This window comes from Salvia hispanica, chromosome 5 (genome assembly GCF_023119035.1).
Source record: "Salvia hispanica cultivar TCC Black 2014 chromosome 5, UniMelb_Shisp_WGS_1.0, whole genome shotgun sequence".
Lineage (NCBI taxonomy): Eukaryota > Viridiplantae > Streptophyta > Magnoliopsida > Lamiales > Lamiaceae > Salvia > Salvia hispanica.
In genome coordinates, this window is record NC_062969.1 from 8583287 (window position 1) to 8607102 (window position 23816).

The 23816-nt window shown below is 32.1% G+C and overlaps 3 protein-coding genes and 1 non-coding gene across 6 annotated transcripts; 1 reads left to right on the forward strand and 3 right to left on the reverse strand.

Moving 5' to 3' along the window:
• Positions 1-6240: 6240 nt before the first annotated feature.
• Positions 6241-6325, forward strand: LOC125191435. The gene has a single exon (XR_007171119.1). It is a non-coding gene; the product is annotated as a small nucleolar RNA R21 (small nucleolar RNA).
• A 1170-nt stretch (positions 6326-7495) lies between these two features.
• Positions 7496-9364, reverse strand: LOC125191116. Of its 2 annotated transcripts, XM_048088582.1 has the most exons (4): positions 9197-9364; positions 8518-8619; positions 8259-8435; positions 7496-7984 (listed from the first exon to the last, which is right to left on the reverse strand). In XM_048088582.1, exons 1-4 carry the CDS (start codon positions 9217-9219, stop codon positions 7891-7893), a joined length of 396 nt encoding a protein of 131 aa, XP_047944539.1. In that variant the 5' UTR covers positions 9220-9364; the 3' UTR covers positions 7496-7890. The 2 variants fall into 2 exon arrangements, with proteins under 2 accessions (XP_047944539.1, XP_047944540.1); XM_048088583.1 differs by lacking the exon at positions 8518-8619.
• A 136-nt stretch (positions 9365-9500) lies between these two features.
• Positions 9501-10080, reverse strand: LOC125191115 (oleosin H2-like). Its single transcript, XM_048088581.1, has one exon. It carries the CDS (start codon positions 10036-10038, stop codon positions 9634-9636), a length of 405 nt encoding a protein of 134 aa, XP_047944538.1. The 5' UTR covers positions 10039-10080; the 3' UTR covers positions 9501-9633.
• A 6086-nt stretch (positions 10081-16166) lies between these two features.
• Positions 16167-18125, reverse strand: LOC125187730 (protein LATERAL ORGAN BOUNDARIES-like). Of its 2 annotated transcripts, none has more exons than XM_048084356.1 (2): positions 17891-18125; positions 16167-17166 (listed from the first exon to the last, which is right to left on the reverse strand). In XM_048084356.1, the coding sequence occupies exon 2, from the start codon at positions 17160-17162 to the stop codon at positions 16644-16646; it is 519 nt and encodes a 172-aa protein (XP_047940313.1). In that variant the 5' UTR covers positions 17163-17166; positions 17891-18125; the 3' UTR covers positions 16167-16643. The 2 variants fall into 2 exon arrangements, with proteins under 2 accessions (XP_047940313.1, XP_047940312.1); XM_048084355.1 differs by having other exon boundaries at positions 17842-18125.
• Positions 18126-23816: the final 5691 nt, after the last annotated feature.

Sequence of the window (23816 nt, forward strand, 5' to 3'; positions counted from 1 at the left end):
CCAGCTTCAACAGAGTGAAAAATGCATCAGGAATTTCACCTGTTAATGAATTTTCGCTCAAATCCAGTTTGCGGAATTGAACCACTGAGATTCGTCCCGCGTAGAACCAGCTCGTTCAAAGTCCTCAACGAGGTAAAATCAGATAAAACGTTTCCGAAGAGGTCAATATACTTCATGTGGGATTAAGTTAAAATAAATATTATTGTACTATATCTTTTCGTCAAAAGAAAAAATCAGAGTTGAAATTTGAAATGTTATGTTTATCTTTGATTGTTTTAATAAGTAAATCGTGAGATTGGTGGTTGCTTGAAATATTTATGTAATCTTTTTTTTCGCATAAAATAAATTTTATAAGATCAGAGATGTCACACAAATGATTTCTATTTTATTCTAATTATTTCCTTTTAATATGTTTTAATTTATAATACATCCACGCCCTAAGTACTCCCTCCATTTTGACAATCACCAACCAACAATTATGATGACATGTATTCTTAGCTTCAATGTATATAGTGTGTTAAATGACGACATCAACGCGGTGAACCATTCAGACGTCTGCAATTACAACTTGGAAGGAAGTGTGCCCAATATATGTGAGCATGTATTGGTCACCTCAGCAATGTATTGAGTTTCAACTAAATTACGCACTATTTTCATTTAATTATTTTAATATGTATTTTTCATTTAAATTAAGTAAAGTTTAGTTATTTTACATAATTATTGATTTTTTTCATTTTAGTTATAAATATTATTTATAATATATAATCAAGAAAAAAAAAGAAAATATAATAATTGATGATAACATAATTGTTTATGCATGTACAGAGTTGCAAATAGTAGATATAAACACATGACGAGTAGTGTGAGTGCCTATATTTATCTTCACATGTTGTTATAGATGCCCTTAGAGCATTGACAACGGCGTGAGCAATGCCTGCCCAAGGCACGCTGTCGCGTGCTTAGTGCCAAAGCATGGCGTTGCAACGGGCAGCGCACCTAGGAGTGAACAAAATACCCGAATACTGTATATTTGATTGAATCAAATCGAAATTCAAAATTTGGTTCAATTTTTTTGGAATTCTAGTTCAAGTCAGTTTTAACATTTGACAAAATTTAATTTTTTTGTTAAATTTGAGTATATAAAAAACCAAAAAATGAATTTAGTTTTAATACAATGGAGTATATGTTAAAACTTTATATTTCAGTTTAAATTTTATCTATTTTTAATATTAAAATCACAACCAATTTTTTTTTTTAAAATTGTTTGTACTTCGTGAACTTGGATATATTTTTCAAAGAAATACTACCTCTGTCCCTGAAAATTTGATACAGTTTACTATTTCGATCCGTCCCTGAAAATTTGATACACTTTATTTTTACCATTTTTGGTTGTGGACCCCATATTCCACTAACTCATTCCTACTCACATTCCTACTCACATTTTATTATAAAACTAATACTCCCTCCGTCCCATAAAAGTTGAGACAAAACTTTTGGGCACGGAGGTTAAGAATTTATATTAAATAAATAGGAGAGATGAAAAAAAGTAGGAAAGATAAGAGAGAGTAAAGTAAATGATGGAATAAAAAAAGAGTGATTAGATGTTTTGTCTTTTCTTCAAAAAGGAAATGACTCAACTTTGTTGGGACGGACTAAAAAGGAATACGACTCAACTTTTATGGGACGGAGGGAGTACTTTAAAAGTAGGACCCACATCCTACCAACTTTTTCAACTAACTTTCCATTACATTTCTTAAAACCCGTTTCGGGTCAAAGTGTAGCAAATTTTGAGGGACGGAGGTAGTAAGAGATTAATATATAAAATTGAAAATATTAAAATATAAATGGTATTTTTCCCCCTCACGCTCCCTTTCTTCTGTATCAACTGATGTTTTCATCTCGAACTCATAGATACCTCCCTGCTCCTTGATTCTCTGGTGGCGATCCCAAAGTTTAAGTTTAGATGTTCAACAATATTTTGATTTGTTTGAGTCTCCCAAGAAATATCGTTTACTTTATGTATCTTGACTGACCACCCGAAATCAAAATGGATCGATCCAAAACTACCGAAGTATATTCATCTGGATTGTTTGTGGAAAAAACTTGTTATTGCTAGTATTCGATAGTAGTTTATCCATGCTTCATCATTATTGATGATATATTGCAAACCTTACCAAACTTAGGGACGAATTATGTGAGTAAAGATCCACATAAGCATACACTAATTCAGAGCCGAATAATTACGTAGGGTTAGGGTTTGTAGATGTGAAGGAGAAAGGACGTGGAAAAGGGAGATTACTCAAATTTTAGCATATTAGTAATATTCATTTGAACTAAATGTAATTACATATTTATAGAATTATGCAATAATTTTATGTGGTTCAACTCTCTTTTACAATCCGGGAAAGAACCGACAAAGAAAACCCGGAACTTAATTTATAATCACGCATTACATTAATTTAAATGAAGTAAAATGAATAAATAAATACATGAGTAATTGCGTTAACCCTAGTGTAGGTATCTCATGGGGATGCTTACGTTGTGCCTCAGGCGAACGACGGGCGACGACTGTTGCACAGTATCCTCTATATCAAGCTGGTTATCAAAAAGTGTGACTTCCTTTAAGGCGGTGAGGTTCCCAATTGCGACCGGATTCGGGCCTTCAAGCCTGTTGCCATTAAGATGGAGCCGCTCCAGCTTTTGTTTATGGGCTGGCTAGGTCATTTACTTCCATTTTAAGAAATAAAATTCTTCATTTTACCAAACATGAGATTTGGTATTGATATAGAATTTAATTCTATCCAATTCCATTCCAATCAATTCTAATTCTGTATATCAAAAATAAGACGCTCATCTTATGATGAATCTTGCTACATATTATCTGGTATGATTCTCTTTTAACTTAGTGTAAATTGATGCCAAGGAAAATATCAAGTTGATAAGCTAGCCTGATCAAATATTTCACATAATTGTTATAGGGGCATGTTAGGGTGCCACCACCCCTTAAAATAACACCATACCACAATTTCTAGCCAATCATTTGTGCATGTGGACGAATAATAAGCTGCCACGTGGCAAAAAAGGACCCCAAAAAAGACGGCCAACAATTTGCTGGTCTTTATACAACAATTTTTTTGTCTAACAATATCCGAAACACTATACAACAATCTATAGATTGCTGTGTAGTGTTTGTAATATCGGTGTGTAGCGTTTATAATATTGCTGTATAAGTGGTGTCACGGTGTCACTTTAAAAGGGGTTGTCATTTTAACACAAACCATTGTTATATTTTATCTCACTTTAAAAAAATGCCTAATGTTTTCAAAAGGAGATGCAACCCTGTAGTCATATAGTCAAGTAGTTCATACTTTCAAATGTGGTGATTAATGCTTTATGTTGGATAATGTTTTTTGACTACACTAATTATTTTTAAGATGTAAAAAGCATTGTACTATTTGTGTGCGATTGCCTTCTAAAAGCAAAAAGTCTTCATGCAGGATCCTGTTCTATAGAAAAATACATATTCTTACATGTAGATTTTTTTACTCACTTGTCCCCAATTATTGTTGATTGCAATTATGAAGCACCCCTGGTTTTATATCATTCAAGTGTCAAAGATTTTAAAATAAACTAGAGCTCGATGTAGAAAACTATATTAATTCCCTTATAGTATTAATTAATGGAAATTCACATATGAATATAATCAGAAACTCAAGGTTTTTTAGATAGTACGTTTACATGCTATTATAAATGAAGCGATGTTACCTATAAATGACGCATTATTATGAGCAATAATTGCAATTTTCTCTTCGAAAAATTTAAAATCATACAATTAGATAAAGTATCACATATGTGGTGCTTTTTTATAAATATATCGTATGACAGATGTATATAAAAATGTAAATATATATAATTAAAGATCCAACTTTTGCAAGCAATACCAAACTTTAAAATGAATAAGAATGCTACGAACTTTATAAAAGCAAGCAACACTAATTAATGAGTGTACAAGTGGAGCATTGAGGAACTTTACAAATCGATGTATCCATTATTGCATGAATAAACTATATTCAAATAAGAAAATTATTCCTTTCTTGGTATATATTCAATGTTTTTCGTCTTCGTCTTTGCTTTGTTAATAGGGAAAACTAACATGGAATTGAATAGAAATCATTTGTAGAAAGATTTAAAGTTACATTTGCTTTCACTAACAAACAAATTAAGAAAGTGCAATATATCAATAATTATCTTGTTTCTTGGAATGTTCTTCCCTTCTTTCGAAGGTAAAAAAGGTCTTAACCCTGCCTTTATGTTCTTTCGGCTCTAAAGCAAGGTTTATTTATTGTTTTTATTAGTTAAAGCTAGAAATTACCAATTGTATTGTAGCGGCTAATTAATAATGTAGAAGTATGATATATTGGGTCTAGTGTAGAGTTTCTTAGTATACTTGTTTGCAGTGGTGGAGGCAGGAATTTATCAGTGGGGTCTAAATTTATTATTGATAATCGTTTAATTTTTTTAATATCAAATGTCAATATTGTCCAAAGCCAATGAGACATAGCCGCATAAGCAATACGAGCTCGAGGGATCGTTGAGAGGAACAGATATATAGTGAAAATAAGTAAAACATGGACAATAGAAGTATAGAACCTATAAACACATGGACAAAGTCAGTGTGAATTAATTTATTTTCTTAAATCGAAAGATAATAAGTTAGTGCGTGAAATTCATTACATAAAATTACTAGTTGTGATAAAATCAACAAAACTTATGAATAAAAATTAACGATGTTAGTATTACGGTAGTATTGACATATTTATGGGACAATAAAATAATTTTTATTCATAAATATGTATAGATTAAAGTTTCAAAATGAAAGTGAATAAACATAAACATATAATATAATAGGGTTTTAAACATAAAAGAGAAATATAAAAGCAATTAATAATACATATTTATGGGACAATAAAATAATTTTTATTCATAAATATGTATAGATTAAAGTTTCAAAATGAAAGAGAATAAACATAAACATGTAATATAATAGGGTTTTAAACATAAAAGAGAAATATAAAAGCAATCAATAAAAATTATTAAAATTTGCGCCTAAGGTGTCTTGAACTTGGAAGGTTCCAAATGATAGACAGAACAAGGAACCAACTGAGCTAGAAATATCCTTGGTTATAGTTGTATACATATATTATATATAGGATAAGGTAAAATGGATGAGGGGCCCAAGGGCCCCCCGGCCCCAATGTGGCTCCGCCACTGCTTGTTTGAGTATAATCAATTCAAGTTGAGTGTGCAATGACGAATCGAAAAAATAGAATTTATTGGGTCGAACGACTCGAACCCAATGAAAGGTCAATAATATATAGTAGTATAATATTTAAATAATTATTAAGTACTTACTACTTATTATTTAAATATTTCAATAATTATTTAAAAAAATAGAATGATGATTTAAGTACCAATATATTTTGTAATGTACGAGGGTTCAATACTACAAGCTTATATATAAGTGTCCATATCTTGAAAGTATGAGATACACATAACACAAATTCATATAATTGGTCAATACTTAAAAGTATTTTTATATAATCTCTAGTGATATGTTATGTAATTTTTATCATTATTATTTTTCTAATTATAACTTTATTAATCTTTTTAATATAATACAATTTCATTTTCTGTTTTAAAAATATTATTGTTATTACTTGTATTTTGATCACAAATAAAAGTAGTAACCCAAATAAAATTATATTGGTGAACCATACAAATTAAATTTTTTTTATTATTGTACACGTTGAGATGAGTTTGCTTAAAGTTAAATCAATAGTGTAAAATAAACACCTAAACGAACACATAAATACTACTTATTATTTAAAATACCTAAAAATTAAGTGTAAAATACTGTAGCACACTGAAATTAAAATAATATAAGTGCAGAAATAATGTGTTCAACATATATAGGAGTACAACCCAAAATGAGCTAATGGGCTGAATAAACTTTAAACTCTTGGACAATGGAAGCCCAAATAACCAAATTGGGCGTTTTACCTCAAATAAACCTAATCCTCGTCTTCGCAATCGCCGCCACCCTTCCCCTAATAGAGTATATAACTGACTCGACTCGCTATCGATTCTTCTTCACACAAAAATTTCCTGCAAAGATTCATCTTCTGCCTTTCTGTGTTTTACATTTTTATGTTCATTTTCAACTTTTTAGCTACTAGCCATCATCCCCATGATGAATATTTTCCAGAATTCTAACGTTAAAAGTAGACTGAAAATTCTTGATGCGAAATAATTTTTCTGAGGGATGTTCCACATTTGTTCAGTGCAAACTGCCATACGTTTACAAATTTTTATTCACTTTCATTTCTTAGAAAAATCCAATTTTTTGTCTTCTCAGTATTTGCAAAAGAATCCAATTAGAAACTCGGAAGACATAAACTAAACTATTTCTTAGCAAAATTAATTACTTGTGTGCCAATCAACTATTTTGGCTCAAATATGGAGTATGTTATTATTAGAAAATGTCAAAATTAAGTATATAGTTCACTGTAAATCATGTTTTTCACCTTCAAATTTTTAATCTATATCTTTACTCAATCATTAGCATCTAAATTTACAAAAAAAATTAACAAAAAAAATTAACAAAAACTTATGATTATGCTTGTCAGTATTTTTCCACTGACTAGGTGGGTGAAATATAATTTGCGAAAGTAAAAGAGTTGAAATTATTTATTAATGGAATGAAGTGGAACACATACTTAGAGCATCTCCAAGGGGGAAAGTATATAAATTATCTCAGGGGAAAAGGTAAATTATATATTTACCTTTCTAAAAAGTGAAATATATCATTCTAAAGACTAACACATTCCAAAGAAAAAAAATATATAATAAGATAAACTATTTTTTAAAAATAAAATAATAGTACAAAATGCATTAAAAAATATAAAGTGTGATACATTCTCAAATATCTTTTCCCCATTGGAGAAGAGTTTTTTCATGAAAAGAAGGTTAATACTTAATAGGGTAGTTATAAGGTTTTATCTCTCCATTGATTGTTAGTTATATTAGTTTACCTTTTCCATTGGAGATGTTCTTTTGAGGGTAGGTTAATACTTAATAGGATAGTTATAAGATTTTATCTCTCCATTAATTGTTAGTTATATTAATTTACCTTTTTCATTGAAGATGTTCTTATGAGGGGTATGACATGCCTCAGGTAATGAAATGAGAGTTTGTATGTATCACTATATCATATAGGAAATTTATCCACTACTTCAATCCATATGCCTAATTTTAGCAAATTGACCAAGTGTGTAGTACTAGAATTTTATTTTCCTTATGAGGATCAACAATACAAACGAAGCTATCATTCGTTTGGGCAACAAGAACACCAGTTTGGAGCAAGCAAGAGGCAAGGAAATGGATTTGCCCCATAAATATAGCAAACAAGGACATGGTTTTATGTCAACTAATAAAGTACACTAAAAAAAATTGGTATAATTAAAAAATTAAGATCATTGTGCTAATAAACAATAAACTTTGATGCTCCATTTTGTTGTATGATATGTTAAGAGAGTTGTTACCGTATCAATGAAGGTTCCAAAACAAGAAACACAAGATCAAGTAAGAAAATGTGCCTAGTAAGCTTTGCAGCATTTCCGTGATTGATGCAGCTCAGGTATGAATTGTAATCCCCACCGTTGTGTATACACACACAGCCAATGCTAATTTCAAGCTTTGGGTGTTTCTTGTACCATGGGAGCTCGACATCCACAGAGAAACACGGCGTCATCACATTTCATGGTGGTGATTGATTATGTGCACGAAAGCGGCAGCTGGTCTTACTGAATTGTTGCTGTGGGAGTTGTAAGATCAGGCATGCTTGAACAACTTCATGCTCAGCCAATGAAAATACACCGCAACAAAAAGGATTGGAAGTGTCATGGGAATCAAGAAGCAATAATACCTGGACAACCACATAACTTGTTGAGGTTAGCAGTATGAATGTTGGAGTCACGATGTGATTGGAGCTAAATTTAATTTCAATAAGATAATGATAATTTGCACCCAAAAAACACATTCAAGTTTCCCATTCAATGAAGCATGCCAATGCATACAACAGGATTAATTCTAACTGAATTCAAATCTATAGACTAAGAAAGTGGCCACCACTTCTAAGTGTGTTACAAGTAACAATTATGAACAATGAAATACAGGAATTTTGATTAAAAGAAAAATACCAGTCATTTTGTATGGCACGGATGATAACATTATGAGATGGAGGCTGAAGCTTAGATATGACAGCAGCATAGAGGAAACTTGTGAAAGAAAAGGCTCCAATGATAAGGAACAACCAACCCCAGATGATTCTCCCATTAGAAGCTACAAATTTCTCCAGTGCGAACATTTTCTGCAAGCTGCATAAGAGAAACATATGAAACTTGCAAAGCTGACATTATTTAAGACTTAATCAGTGGTTTAACTGCACAGCATATATACCAGCATTGAACAGGTGAAGAGAGTAGTCCGAATTTTCTAAGAGGTTCTTTGTCATTGGGGGAAAACAAGTCAGCAACTGAAATTAATATCTGAAACATGAAACTCCCAAACACCAAAAAGCATCCTTATGGACTAAAACATTTGCTCAATGAAACTGAACAATACAAAATTACTAACAATTATCGTATGATTCCTTTGCTGCTGGAAATTATAGTTGCAAGTGGATATCACAGCAAATATGCACAGATTAGGAAGCTGGTTCAAATCAAAACCAGAGACCTCTGCTCTAAAAATCCTCAAATCTATCCAGTTTATCTGAAATGTTTGATTAAGTATTCACATAAAAAAATTTGCAGTGTTCTCAAACCTAATCCATATAATCACATTTTCAATCATTCACAAAATATCTAAAATTTGAGCTGCCATCTATAATCACAACAGTAACTTAGTTCATATTTGAGCGCCAGATAAGGATGAATAGTCAATAAACAATTTTTTGAGAAGGGCATCGGAACTTTAGCTATAAGAACCTCTGACACATAAATGGAAAACTAATTCAAATCTGCTCTCACAATTCAACTCCAGAGTTGCAGGATTGCATAAAAAAACAAAATTGAACCAGAATTGCGGATTGAGACATAGAAACATAAGAAATAATACAAATTCTGGAAAATTATACCTTCGACACAAGAAGAAGGACATCGAGTTAAGAGAGAGAGAGAGAGATCCAACGGCGGAGTATCAGGGGTGGTGGCAGCGGCTGCAGACCATAGAAACGACCGGGGAAACGGTGGAGCGCAATGAACTAGCTTATGAGAAACGGACTTAATTCATCGGGCTCCTTGATCCCATTATGTATTATGGATCTTAAAACTGGATCTGTGATTAGATTAAAATTTCTTAGTCGGTCAACACTGAGATTCACTTCATTGGGCTACTATTAATCCTTTTGATTATTGATTTTGTGTTTGTGAGTACTTGAATAAAACTTAAAGCAACTGCACAAACATGTTTAATTCAACTAAATTAGCAGACAGCTGCAACTCAAATCTAGTAGTTATAAGCGACATTGCAATTATTGGAACAACTCTTTTCACAAAACTGATCGTGCCAACGTTAATGGGCCCAGGCCCAAAGACCATGCGGTGGCTTGGGCCCAGTCTGGCCCACATGGCTCGCGGCGTCCCCCACGCGCCGCCTAGCTTGCTCGAACTGCTCCCTCATCTTCCTAAAGTATGTAACGATCCACATGAACGACGACAGCGCCGTGATACCAAAAACCCCGGAGGTCAAGAACCCGAGTACCGCGAGGGCGAGAGTGATGACGGCCGGGGCAATAATGGGGCTGAAGAGGAGGAAGAGCGGGGCGGAGAGAGCGATGCCGAAGAGGGTGCTGGTGAGGATGAGGACGGAGAGGCTGAGGAGGATGCTGCCCAAGGGGAAGAGAATGGCGACGGCGAGTCCTTGGGAGGTGGAGGTGGAGGGGACGTCCGTGGGACCCTGGTGGTGGTTCTCCGCCATGGCGACGCTGGTTGGGCGGTGTGTGATGAAGAGTTGAATGGTGTGATTAAATTTTAAATAGAACTGAATTGGGACACGTGGGTTATGGAGTCACAGATGTTTCACTTTCAGGAGAACAAAACATGCGGATTTACATGACAAATGATAACCATTGCTCCCCCTCTCTCTCTCACTACGACCGTTTCTTTTTGGCCGTTATTTTGCAAAGATGATATAAATAATAAAAATAAAAATAAAAATAAAATAAAATAAGTGAGAAAATACTATAGAAGAAAGTTATATATAAATTATTATCTTACTTACTTTAATTATTACTCTAACTATTTATTATTAATTTTGTAAAATAATATCCAATTTGAAGCACTTTACTTGCAGCGGGACAGAGAGAGTATAATTTTAGGACACAAACAAACACACGTAACTTAATGCTATAGATTCGTATGACAATGTACAAATGTTGTATTCCCTCAGTTCTATATTAGCAGAGTTATTTTACTATTTTGAAAAGTTTTAAGTTAGTTGAGTTATTTCTATTTTTGGTAAAAAGTAGATTTCATTTTTAATTTACTTTCTCTTATTTTTTTCAATATTTATTTAACACACTATTTTTAAATTCCGTATTAAAAAAAATGCTTTTATTAACAAGAAACGAAGGGAGTACCCGTAAAATTGTGTAATAATCGAAATATCATTTTGTCTGCATTCAGAATTTTATATTCATCGCATGAGTTATACCTCTACGATAAATAGATTAAACAAACTACTCCTAAATACAAGTATTCAATCAGATTTGAAGCTAGGCTGAAGCCCAAATTGGATTATTAAAAATAACACAATACGAATAAAATTACTTTCAATCAATATATTAGATTATGTGACAAAAATATATACGAATTCAACGAGCCCGTTTGACATTATAGTACGCACAAACTATGGGCTCATTTTGTCTATGGGCCGTTACGTGATAAAAGAATAGGCCCGATTCATTCATATTCATAATTCATTTCTTCCTTCTTCTACCCACCTCACCCTACTCATTTTCTTGAAGACTATTTTGCATTCTTAAATTTGCCCATCACAAAAAAATGTTAATAACCGATTAAAAGAGGTAAAAAGCTCTTTAAGAAAATGAAAATTTTAATAAATGAAATCGTTCTTTTGTTTTGGATGGAAGCTTAAACCAAATATATTTTGGAACCATAGAGATTTGATGTAACAGACTTAAACTTGAGACATTAATTAATTTGGTCATCAGTAGGCCATATACACATTAACTGCTTTTATGTGACCCTGTTGCAGTATTAATAATTCAAAATATGCGTAATTACAAAAATATGTACATTACTTTTTTTTTATCAACCACGCCTAGAAAAATGTGCAGTTAAGCACTTTATTTTCTTTACCTGAAATATATCATAATGCATCATTAGGCTGGATTAGCACATAAACTTTAACGAGAATATACAGTTTAATTGAGCTTTTGATTTATTATATAGTGATGCATTGGCCAAGCCAGGTTATATTTTTGCATTATTTTGGAGATGAAAGTATAATATAAAGATAAAACACCCATTTTCTTTTGAATTAATGAAGATATACATGTAATAATAGCAGCATTATTGTTAATCATGCAGGAGAAGCTCTTTTTGCAATCAACAGATTTCGTCAACGGAGAATCTATAAAAAGAATGAGTCACAAATCATTTTTCTTGATCAATGTGCTATCACTTTATAATTTATATACTACTCATAGTATTAAATTTTGTTAGTTTCAACTTGAAGCCCAAATTCTGTGGGCCAAAAAAGGGAATTAAAGAGATTACACAATTTTAAGAAAATAATTAAATCTACTTCACTACTTGTGAGTCTTCACTCACAAAATATTAATATCGTTGAAGTTCTTGATGTATAAGCAATTTTGCTAACATATGCAAAGATTTTGCAGCTTTAGATTATTCCATCCAGATTAAAAAGAGATTAATTTAGATACGCCGCCGGCGTTGAATATATACTCGTGCACTTTTTACGGCGCAAAGCCAAAGCTGGCATTTTGTGAACCTTTAAACAAATAATTATTATAAAGTGTTATTATTGTAATAGTGTTATCACAAGAATAAGTGAACAAATAAGATTTGGTGATCTGAAACTGAAGCTTTTTTTTTTTCTGCTCAATAATTTAATTTAAGTCTCATTTAAGGATAAATGTGGCGGAATATTATCGTCTTTTAGGAACAAATCTTCTTTCACTATATTTAATCTATTATTCTATGCGACTTAATGTATATAAAAATGGTGCTTAATTTTTTGATTGTTCGGAATACAAAAGGCCGTTTATTAGTCGCCCAAAAAACAAACTAGAGAGTATAGAATAAGTATACATTCGAACTATATTTCATTTATTTTCTCTGAATATATACCTCTGCAATTTTTCTTTTTGTGTCATGGGGGAATTTTTATCATCGAATATACCAAAGCAATGTGTTTGAGTACTATTATTTCTCTTACAATTCAATGATCATATTAATTAATGCATACAAACGAAACAAAAACGAATTATACCTTTCTTTGTTTTTAAATTTTGCTATAACCATAAAAAGAAAAAGTTCTTGTTGACTTGCATGCTAGTTGAAATTGATAAAACCTTGGAACTAATATATGGAGTATTTAATAATTGACGCGGACTTTTATTTACATTACGACCCTATATAATAGGTACTATATGATATTAATTGTTAAAAAAATTGGTAAATAAAGAAAAGAAAACAAAGACATGCCTGCGAATTATAGGGGCAATGAATGTAGGTAGTGGGGTTGTTGCATGTGTCCACATGTTGAAATATATACACGTATCTACAGCTTTTACCTGCTATATATCAAAATTCTTTATTTTTCCAGCTACGATCAAGTACTAATGATATTCATAAGCAATTAAAACAAAATCGATGCAAAAATCTAGCTTACTTTTTTAAGTAAATCGTACTGATAAAATAAGCTTTGGTTTTTACTATGACCATCGTATAAGGAAAAAAGTTGTCATATTAACCATGAATTAATTAGCACTTGTATTTATAATGCACGTATGTATTTTCTGCATATCAACTAACCATACTTGCAAACCTAAAGAGTGATTTGACTTTTAGAGTTGAGGATTTAATAGGGTAAATTGATAAAATAAAAAAATAAAAAATCACGAAATTTGATAAAAATTCTGGTCAATCGTATAATTAATATAGTCAATTGTTATTATATACTATGATAGATTTCTCAATTATCTCATTAATTTGGATTTGGGAGAAATTGCACATGAAAGCCAAAATTTAAGGTTTTTATGTGTATAAAAACTCACAAAAGCCATGAATTTTGTCCAATCATACACAATTTTCCACAAATACAAATCAATTGGAAAATTGAAAATTCTCCAAGTTATGATATAACTAGCTGTGAGATTGATAACAATTTTACTAAATTTTATGGTTTTTCCAACAATTTGCCTAATTATTATTCCCTTTATTCCCCATTATGTATCTCACTTTTTTTTTTTTTTTGAGACATTCTCGATCACTATAAATATCTCGTTTCACTTAGACTATTTTTAGTAGACATGATTCACATTTTACTAAATCATATCACTGTACATTTTATTATATAAAATTAAGACTCCCACTTCACTCCGCTAATTTTTTTTCTATCCATTTTCATTTATTTATCTCAAATGCTTGTGAAGAGCTAGTCAAAGTGACACGAGAGAATACTCTTTTATTACTAGCATTTTTATGTTACAAAAATAAAAATAATGGATAGTGACTCCAATCAAATCCTGGTTGTCTGAGTTCAAATAAAAACAAATTGATGGAATCATTGCCTGAATCCGAAAAAAATAAACGAAATTGATGGAATAAGCAACACTACTAGCTGTTGTTGCAAATATGTGTCCGATCGGAAATTGACAAGACGATTAAAACTGCAAAAAGAATCCAATAGACATGAATCTTGTTGATCTCGAGAAGACGATGAATTGGAGGATGATAGACAAGCGATGGATGGAACTAAATTAGTGCATGCATGCCCAATTAAATTGTAAGGGGAGAAACAGAAGTGACAGAAAGCTTCTGCTACTTCTGAAATCTGTGGAAAAAGCAACTTTACACTCACTGCAATCAATCTTCATTCCCACCCAAATCTAATTGTTTTCTGCTTGTGTCTCGCAATAACATAACTAAATCATTGCAATAGTATTTCAATGACAACAACTAGTGTAATTGGAAGCCTCATTGTAATATTAATTAATCTGCCTATAAAAATACATACTACTGCTACTACTACTTTAGTTGTCCATTTTTATATTGGTATGAGATTATAATAGAGTACTAATTGGTAGTATCAAAATTATACAGGTCTTGAGTTCAGAACTACATCATAGACAAGAAAAAGTACATTCGAATCATTCTCTACATAAGTAGTGTCTTATTTTGAAATAGTAGTAGTACATCTTATTCCCAATTAAATCTGAAATACCATTTCAAAATGCTATGCAAAAAGGATGCCAAACTACTTGTTCTTAATTCAGTTTTCCTAGACCATGTCTACAGATTCGTCGTATTCTACACAATACTTATGGGTAAAAGTAATACTTAAAACTTTTTACCTCTATGTTTTTAGTACACTTATTTTGGGATGGATGACATAAGTTTTAATATAGAATTGATAAAGTGGAAAAGAAAAAGAGAAAAGTAGGCAAGGTAGGAGAGAGTAAAAAGAAAGTGGTGAAAAATTTCCATAAATAGAAATGTCACTAATTAATTTTGATAGACAAACCAAAATGAAAAAAATGTGATTATTTTATGTGGACGTGAAGAGTACTTCTACTCCCTCCATCACCTGAGACGTTTAACATTAGATTTAAAAAATTAATGTTAAAAGGTTAGTAAAATTAGTAAAAGGAAGAATTAAGTATTTTACATAAAAAAAAGAAACGATCCAACTACTTTGGACGCCTAAAAAGAAATAAGGCTGGACAAAGGGTGTAGTATTTTGAAATGGTAAGCAAGTGTAAATAAATGGTAGCAATTGATTATGAGGAAGTTGCACAACTAGGTAGGGTAGGGATGATTTGATGTTAAAGACTCCAGACAAGATTGGCAATCAAGCACACCGTATTTTCTTGTAGCTCATATTCATTGGATTGAAACCCTAACCCTAGTGTTTTGGGTTAAAGTTCTGATTCATCTCCTATAAAACTATAAGCTCTATATATAGTTTGGAAATTATTTAATTGATTACTTTTCTACTAGTACATTGAAAACTATAGAGAAATTTTATTTTGAAATGTGTACATGGAGTGGTGGCCACCACCTACATGGATCCAATGCAAGAAAGAGCTGTTTCTCACTGTAGAAGGTGTCCGGAGCAAAAGCTGAGGTTCACAAACTTAAATTTTGTGATAAGATTCACACTCCATCTTTAGGTACAAAAGATTCAAAATGTTCTTAGCTAAACAGTAAATGTGATGGACATGTTTCACTATGTATAAAAGTTTACATTCTGTTACATGAGACATTAATTTTCTTTCGACTGTGGAAAATCTCTTTATTACAAAGGGCCCTATCTCTTCCTTATTTACTACATGTTCATATAATCATTATACAATATACACTTGCACCAATATTCAACCATATATTATGATGTCAGGTTTATACATATAGTTATCTGTTTACAAAGTTGCGCAGCGCAAAGAATCACTTCAAGACCATATATTACTCATCATTTCACCACTATATGAATAAGTTAAAAGGGGAAATTACTGGAAAAACAATGAATTTTTGTTAAATTTTGGTTCGTCGCACAATTTAAAAATTAGTCAGAAAAACTATTGAGTTTAGATTTGTTCACAACTATCACACGACACAAATTCACTAAAAATTTCGCTACATGGTAATTGCAAACAAATTCAAACTTCATGAATTTTCGACTAATTTTCAAAATATCACGAACTAGACCAAAAATTTACCAAATTTCATGATTTTGTTTTTTCAATTTGACCTAATTAAGTAAAATTACCGGCCCAAAGGTGAATACATATATTGATTCGAGCCAAAACCTATACGCAATTAGATAGTATCGCAAGAAAATAAAGAAGTGGTCCTCAACAAGAAATAAGAATACATGTGGGTGAATGGAGATCACCCTCATGGCTAGAGAATCTTCTCTTACAAATATTTCACCTCTCACACACAAATACAACTTTTTATTCTCAATTCCACAGTGATCACATGCCCATTTCTTGTACAAGTAAAATAGTGAGTCTCACCCCCATTCCTGATCAAGCCTAAATTATCACACTTGCACAGATTATAATTTTGGAATTGATCAAGCAGTGGATTACACTGAATTTTTTTCCTCCTTTTTTATAAAATTGACAGCTAGATAGATGCATGTGACTCTAGAAACATAGCTTTAGCAAACCATGACTTAGACATGTAATTTAAAATTGATGTTGATGTGCCAAAAATAACTTAAGCAAGCATGCATCTTAATTTGAAGAGTGAGAGAGAAACAAACCCTAGAGAGAGAGAGAGGGGGGGGAGATGAATTGAAGGCATCCATCCCTACATATCCCCTCCCCCTCCATGAGGATTATAACCACCATTCCATGGGCAATGGTAGTTATAAGGAAATGTGTAATTACTTTGATAAAATCCTCCTCCTCCTCCACCTCCACCTCCGCCCCGCTGGCGCGGTGGGCCCACGACGGGGGCGGGGGATGGGGGGATGGCGCCGGCGCAGGCGAAGCGGATGAGGTCTGCGTTGGCGGCATCGAGCTCCTTCTGGAGGCGGTCGACCTGCCTCTGGAGGAAGGAGATGGCGCCGACGCAGCCGTAGACGGGGTCGCGGACGCGCGCCTCGGCCTCGTAGGCGAGCGAGTTGACGGCGTCGTCGCGCTGGTGGGGGAGGAGGTCGTTGAGCAGCTTGGAGACGTTGCTGGCGCCGAAGATCTTGTGCACGTTGGCGAACTTCTGCGGCTCCTCCGGCGGAAAGTAGGGCGCGAAGATGCACCCCGGCATGCACTTCCGCCGCAGGAATTTGCACGCCGCGCAAGGCGAATTGTACGAACTGGAGGAAGCCATTCGCCTACACTTGCAAAACCAAGTAATTAGAATTTTTTCCATTTTTGTGGCCTTCAATTCCTATCCGATCCGATTTATACAAGAAATTAACATTGTAATTACTGTGGATTAAAGTGAAATTTCTGAGATCTGTGGATTGCTGGCCACATGTTTGTTTATATTTTGGGAATAATAATTCATGGTGTTACACAACTTGTATTGCAGTAAGGGCTTGAAACTTGTAAGTAATCATCTGGCTCTCAAATCTGACTATCATTGACAGTACAACACACTTTCTAAAATACATACCATAACTCTATTAAATTTGAGTATATGTGTACAAGTACAAAGCAAGAACTGAAAAATAAGGTTCACAAATCAAACCAGCAGTCAGAAATCCCCAAACACAGAGTTTAGAGTGTGTTAAATTCCTTCTTTATGAAAAAGTGGAATGATTAAATCGTTATGTTTGAGTTAAAGCTGAGATCTAGCTAGTCACAGTTCAACAAATTCAGCTTTTTTCAAACGCTAATCACTGAGCAAAACCCTAGATCAAGAAACTGTCAGTGAAAGGAAAGCATATTCTTAATTTTCAAGCTACTATAATATAATCTTACAGCATGAACAAAATGTGAGTGAGGAGGAATTAAATGAAAATTTGGAATTGAAAAGCAGCAAAAAGGGATTGATGAAATTTTACCTGTCTCTAAATTTTCCCTTTGATTAGAAGAAGAAAAAAAGCAAACTACCTTTTTCCTTGTGTGGGAGATGTTTCAGAGTCTCAAAGAGAGAGAGAGAGAGGGACACAGCAGCAAACAGAAACTTCAGAGAGCTGAGATATTGTTGCAGTTAAGCCTCATTAATGAGGTGGGAAAACCCTAAATTGAAGGAGAGAATGTTTTCTACTCAGCTCAGGATTTCAGTTGGGAAAATAAGAAAAAGGATAAAATAGAAATGGATGGAAGGAGGCAAAGAGCATTTAGTGGGATGGAGAAAGGAATGTAAGGAGAAAAAGACAGAGATAATAAGAAATGTGAGGTACACTAAAAAAGATGAGTGTGACACTACATGTAATAATTTTATGATGTGGGGGATGTCCCTATCTCTCATATTTACCCTATTTTCCCTCTTGCAAACACACCCAAAAATTTCTCCCTAAATTTTTGTATACTTCATTATATAATTCTTACTATTACAATGAGTAGACTTTAATTAGTACATGCAGACAACTCTGATTTGTCTGTACTTTTGTGGGCTGCCCTTATATCTATCTAAGATTGGTTCTGTATGAGCTTTGATAAAAATTGATATTGAACATATGTATATGCATTGTAAAAAAATTACTCCTAAGAAATAAATTTTATTGGGATGCCCTTAATACCGTATACATATATATTGCAATTTTGTTTCTGACATGTTAACAATATCCTCTCCGTTTATACTTTATATATTGGTGATCAAGTAAAATATGTGACTCTATAGTATGTTATGTAGTAGTAGTAGTATAGTTTTTTTTCTTTATCATATTAGTATGTTATGTTGCTCCATTCTAAAACTTTAATTAATAATGATAATTAGTGTTTCCCTTGTTATAGGTGACGCGTATCAATACTTGTATTAGTAAAATAAAATATATACATGTAATTACGGGATGCTGCATAATGGAAGATCCACTTATCTTTACCATCACAATCCTAGATTATAAGTAGGAGAATCTTAGGCTCCTTCTAAACACACATATTCATGTAATGTGATTTGTGGATTGTTGATCATATTGATGTATATTTATATATAAATCAGAATGGTTTCTGATTTTGTTTTGGTCAAAAGAGGTGGGCTGGGTGAAGGAATGAATATATTCTATGGTAGTGGTGAATGTTTTGCATTGATTATTTAGTTAATACATACATTTGCTCAGGTAATAAGTTTTTACGTTATAGTTCTAGAAATTAATCTTGTGTGGGTGACGTCAGCACATACATAGTTTGATTCCTATTGCACACACTAAGATTCCTTTAATTTGTACCAAGCAGCATCTGCCTAGTATTTTTGTAATATTATCATCTATCATTAATGTGAATATGGTATTTGTAAGGCAAATGTACCAAATGTACTATCAAAGAAAGCTAGTTTTGCCAATTATATAAAGGGGTGTGGTCGAATAACATATTACTCGTCTATTTTTGGCTTAATAAGAAGAAGAATGCTTAAGGAGACATATGACATTTGTTCTATGTTTTAAAGTTTTAATGAACAAAATGAGTCGAACGTCTTATGCAATGGGAGCTAATGAGGCTAGCTCATCATAGGATCTTTAACCAATTCCTTGCTGAAACAAATAGTTTTTCACGGCCTATATATTTAGCTAGAAGAACAATTTATTGGTTATGGTAACAGTGTGTACCTTAAGTCACCTAAACTTGGGAAACTGATAACACTAACACCGATGTGGTAGATTATTGAAAAAATGGACAATGAGACATATTTTTCTTGTTTACTACGTAAAAGACAATTCAAGGATTATTATTCATTAATCATGGTATATAACACTAATAATTTGTTGTTGATAATGCACATTTTTACTGGTCAATAAAAGAGAGATTTTGGCAATGTAAATTCTCGACGTCTTAGATAGTGATAATTAATACTCCCTCCGTCCCATAGTAGAGGTCATACTTGGGAATTGGCACGAGATTTTAGGAGGTGTTGTTTTGTGTGTTAAATGGAAAGAGAAAATAATATATTTATATTAATATGAGAGAGAATTTTTTCTAAAAAATAAATGTGACATCTTTTGTGGGACAAATTAAAAAAGAAAGTGTGACATTTACTATGGGACGGAGGGAGTACTAGGTAGTGTTATTGCATTGAATTGTTTTCTGACAAATGTTACGTTGATAAGCTCTGCAAGAAGTTAATCAAGAAAATTTTTATTGTATGTAAACCTGGCCAGATGGATTTATTCAGTACAATAAATAAAAATCTTGAATTACACTAAACTCTTATTGTAAATCAACCATATGATCAATTAATAATGGCTATTAGAAATTTTAAACAAAAGGAACAAATTAATATGATTCCCTTGATTATTCGTAATTAGATATACAAAAGAGGTAAATTTTAATATTTTTCATTAGTAATTTGATTATTCATAATCAATTTGATTAATGTCAAGATTGGAAAAAAAATATTATTATTTTCTATTCGAATATTAATTTCTTGTAGATTTTGGGTACCCAAGACTAGGGGGAGTACAATTGTTTCAATATCAAAAGTATGACCTATTTTACAAACAAATGAAATGACAAATTTTAATTAGAAAGTGGAGTACTATACTACTATTTTCATCCAGATATTTATGATTATTGTTTCTTAGCAGAAATATTTCCTTCCAATTGCAATTTACTCGATCGAAGACACGCCTCTTATTTATAATAATCTCATATTTTTTATTTTTGAATATCCACTATTAGTAATTTATATTACTTTTTATTATTTCTAATAAATGAACCATACATTCTACTAAGTAATCATATTTATTAAAAATATTTATATATAAAAATAGAACACATTCTGATACTTTTTTTTTATATTTATTTTTAAAATTTATGACGAGTCAAAGTGATACATTTGAGAAACAATGGAAATTAATTACCCATTTCGCCGAGAAAGGAGATTATTAGGTAAAGGTAGGATTGACAATTTTTGGTACGATACGATAACCCGACACGAATCCGCACGAAATTAATGGGTTTAGGTCAAGCCTATTGGGTTCGTGTCTTTATTGGGTTGACACTTTAAAAACACAAAAAATTTGTGTTGTGTTGGGTTACCCGTTATGAAATTATATATTATAATATTATTAATTTTTATTATTTTAAAATTTGAGTTAGGGTACGCAGCGTGAGTGAAATGTGAATTTGATTTCTGAAGTCTGAATTTGTTAATGTTTAAATTACTTATCGTGTCGTGTTGACCAAAGGTGGTTCGCGTTGTGTTTGGGTTTAGGGGTAGTAGGTCGGATTCGTGTTTGAATTTAAGATTTTCTTAACAAACCATGTTCGCGTTTATCCTATTAAGTCGGGTCATTAACATGTTGACCCGATAACGACCCATCATGAACGATTTGGCACCCCTAAGGGCTAGGGGGCTAGGAAGCAAAGCTTTACTTTCCTTCCACAATTTATACCCAACGAGAAAAGAAAAAAAAAGATGAAATAAAAGAAAAGGAAAAAACGGTTATAGCAACAAAGTCTCAAAAATCTAAACCTATGGGCTATGAGGCTTACAAAAATGCAATGAACTCACCCAATACATGTCTATATTAATAGTAATACTCACTTAAAAGTTAAAACTCAGGTCTATTTAATTATTTTTTAAGGAATTAAATTATTCCATTCCCCACCCATTGTCAATCGTAATAAAGAATCTTCTATATATAGAGTATTCCTTATCATTGAGTGCCGCATGAAAGTAATAATTAATATATAGGATTATACATCTAGAATCATTTACTTATAAATTGATAAATATAAAAATAATTATTTGAAGAATAAGATAGTCAAGACAAACTCAAAATTAATTTCCATCAAAATAGACAATTAATTAATAAACTTATACTATTTTTAATTAACTAACCCTATTACTAAAAGTAAATGCCCATTAATCGATTTCCTCTTTGAATAAAACGAACTTATAGGAGAACAAATAAATATTGACTATTTGGCTAAACTCTTTTTGAAGATATGGTAGATAACTTTTCCTCGGAGTATAATTAGCTATCTTCAATCATTTTCAACAAAGATTTACACTTAATTCCCTGATACTTTTTCAAGATGTAAAGGATACCAATATATTTTGCCCTTGACTTAATTTGATGCCTCGCACAACAAATATTCTGAGTCATATTTAAATAAAAGCTGTGAAAATTATAACAAAGTTATCATTTCTAGAGGGATCCTGGTGCCTAATTTTATAAGCCCCCTTGTGCACCGTCCAATATTAAATTCAAGAGCAGAGGTTGAATTTTTTGTTTTATTTATAGATGCTCTGGTGACGACACTATTATCAAAGCATGTAAAATCGAATATGTAATCAACTTTTCCTGATTTATAATCAAATTTGTTAAGTTAATTAAATTGCCCAAGCTGTGGGTTCAAAACGGAGATTCAGGTTTATATCTAGTTCGAATTCACATAATCATTAAGGTGAACTCGTTGTATTTAAGATTCGTCTATATAATTTAATTTCTTAGTTTTGCGTTGTTTAAAGAAAATTAAACTCCGTACTAATATTGTTGGGGAATTTATTATCAAAAGTAATCATGCATATAGTGGCTGGAAAAATTAACAAGTGTCTGAGAAATTACTAATATTGTTGGGAGATTTACGACAATAAAATTGAAATAACAATCTTCTTCAGTATGAAGAGTACAAGCCAAAGCACTACGGTTTTCATGAAAAATTGTACTACAAAACTACATTTATACAAACAATCATATAACATGACTAAAGATGCACGCATTTTTATTCTCAAAATAAAGTGTTTCTAGTGCCAAAAATCCTAATGATATGAAGAAGATTACTACTTAGGGGCCAACAAGATTGCAAAAGTAGGACATGTAAATTCTTTGTTGATGATCCACTAAATGGCCCTCATTCCTTTTTTATGAAACAAATAGATACACACAATAGAGAGGGGGTGAAAGAGAACTAGGAAACAATCATCCCCTTCTCTCGAAGCTCAATTTCACTGCATTCATATTCATATTCATATTGTTCCTCAATCTACTAATAAATTTATGATATCATATCATAGTAATTGAGATTACAACAACTAATTTCATATTCAAAACATATCACTGTTACAATATGTATATTGTTCAGCTATAACGGAGGTTATATGATGTGTAATCCACCTCATTCTCACAATCTTAGTAAAAGGGCTATTCAAACAGAATATTATAAAAAATACTAGTAGTAGCTTTTTTAAATATGTTCATGACAAAAACAGCAGAAACTACAAAAAAACAACAGTTGCTCTTTCAACACCTCATAGAGTTTAGTTCAAGATTGGCTCTAATGCACATAACTAATAGAGGGTAAAGGGAAAGAAAAAGAACAGAAAAAGCAAGTAAAAGAAAATTTATAGGGCTATAATGAGAATGTGTGCTAGGTTTTGATCTAAAAGTAAATAGGTGGATAATGAAAATGGTTAGCTAGGTTTTGATCTAAAAGGATAAAGTTACAATCATTTTGTAGCTCTACACAATAGTATATATAAATACCCATGAAGATGCTGCTAATCCTACTTGCTACTAAGCCTACTATACTGCAAATGTAAATTAACATGTAGTATGATAATGTTTACCATCCCGGGACAAAAACTTTGATCATCTAAAAGTTAAACCAAAAAAGTGCAGTTAACATGGCTCCATAGTCTACCTAATTCTAAATAAAAGGGACTACGATCGTCTATCCAGTAAAGTCTAACCATATACTAGTGGTAGTGGAGAGATGTTCTACAAAAATGAAGACATACAAACGAGTGACATATATTATTAATGGTTTTTCCTAATTATCATTTACTTTCTTTTCATTTGATTTCCTTTTATTCTGATGGGGTTCACAATCGTCTGAGAAATAAACCGAGAAATAGGTTTAGGACCCACAGAAG

What these genes read in the sequence shown, in the direction of transcription:
- LOC125187730 (XM_048084356.1), bottom strand. Translation starts at nt 17,162, where the DNA reads ATGGCTTCCTCCAGTTCGTACAATTCGCCTTGCGCGGCGTGCAAATTC.
- LOC125191115 (XM_048088581.1), bottom strand. Translation starts at nt 10,038, where the DNA reads ATGGCGGAGAACCACCACCAGGGTCCCACGGACGTCCCCTCCACCTCC.
- LOC125191116 (XM_048088582.1), bottom strand. Translation starts at nt 9,219, where the DNA reads ATGTCCTTCTTCTTGTGTCGAAG. An exon ending in TCCTTCTTCTTGTGTCGAAG is followed by an intron (nt 8,620 to 9,196) that starts GTATAATTTTCC and finishes GGTGTTTGGGAG; the next exon opens with TTTCATGTTTCAGATATTAA. An exon ending in CGTGCCATACAAAATGACTG is followed by an intron (nt 7,985 to 8,258) that starts GTATTTTTCTTT and finishes GTGGTTGTCCAG; the next exon opens with GTATTATTGCTTCTTGATTC.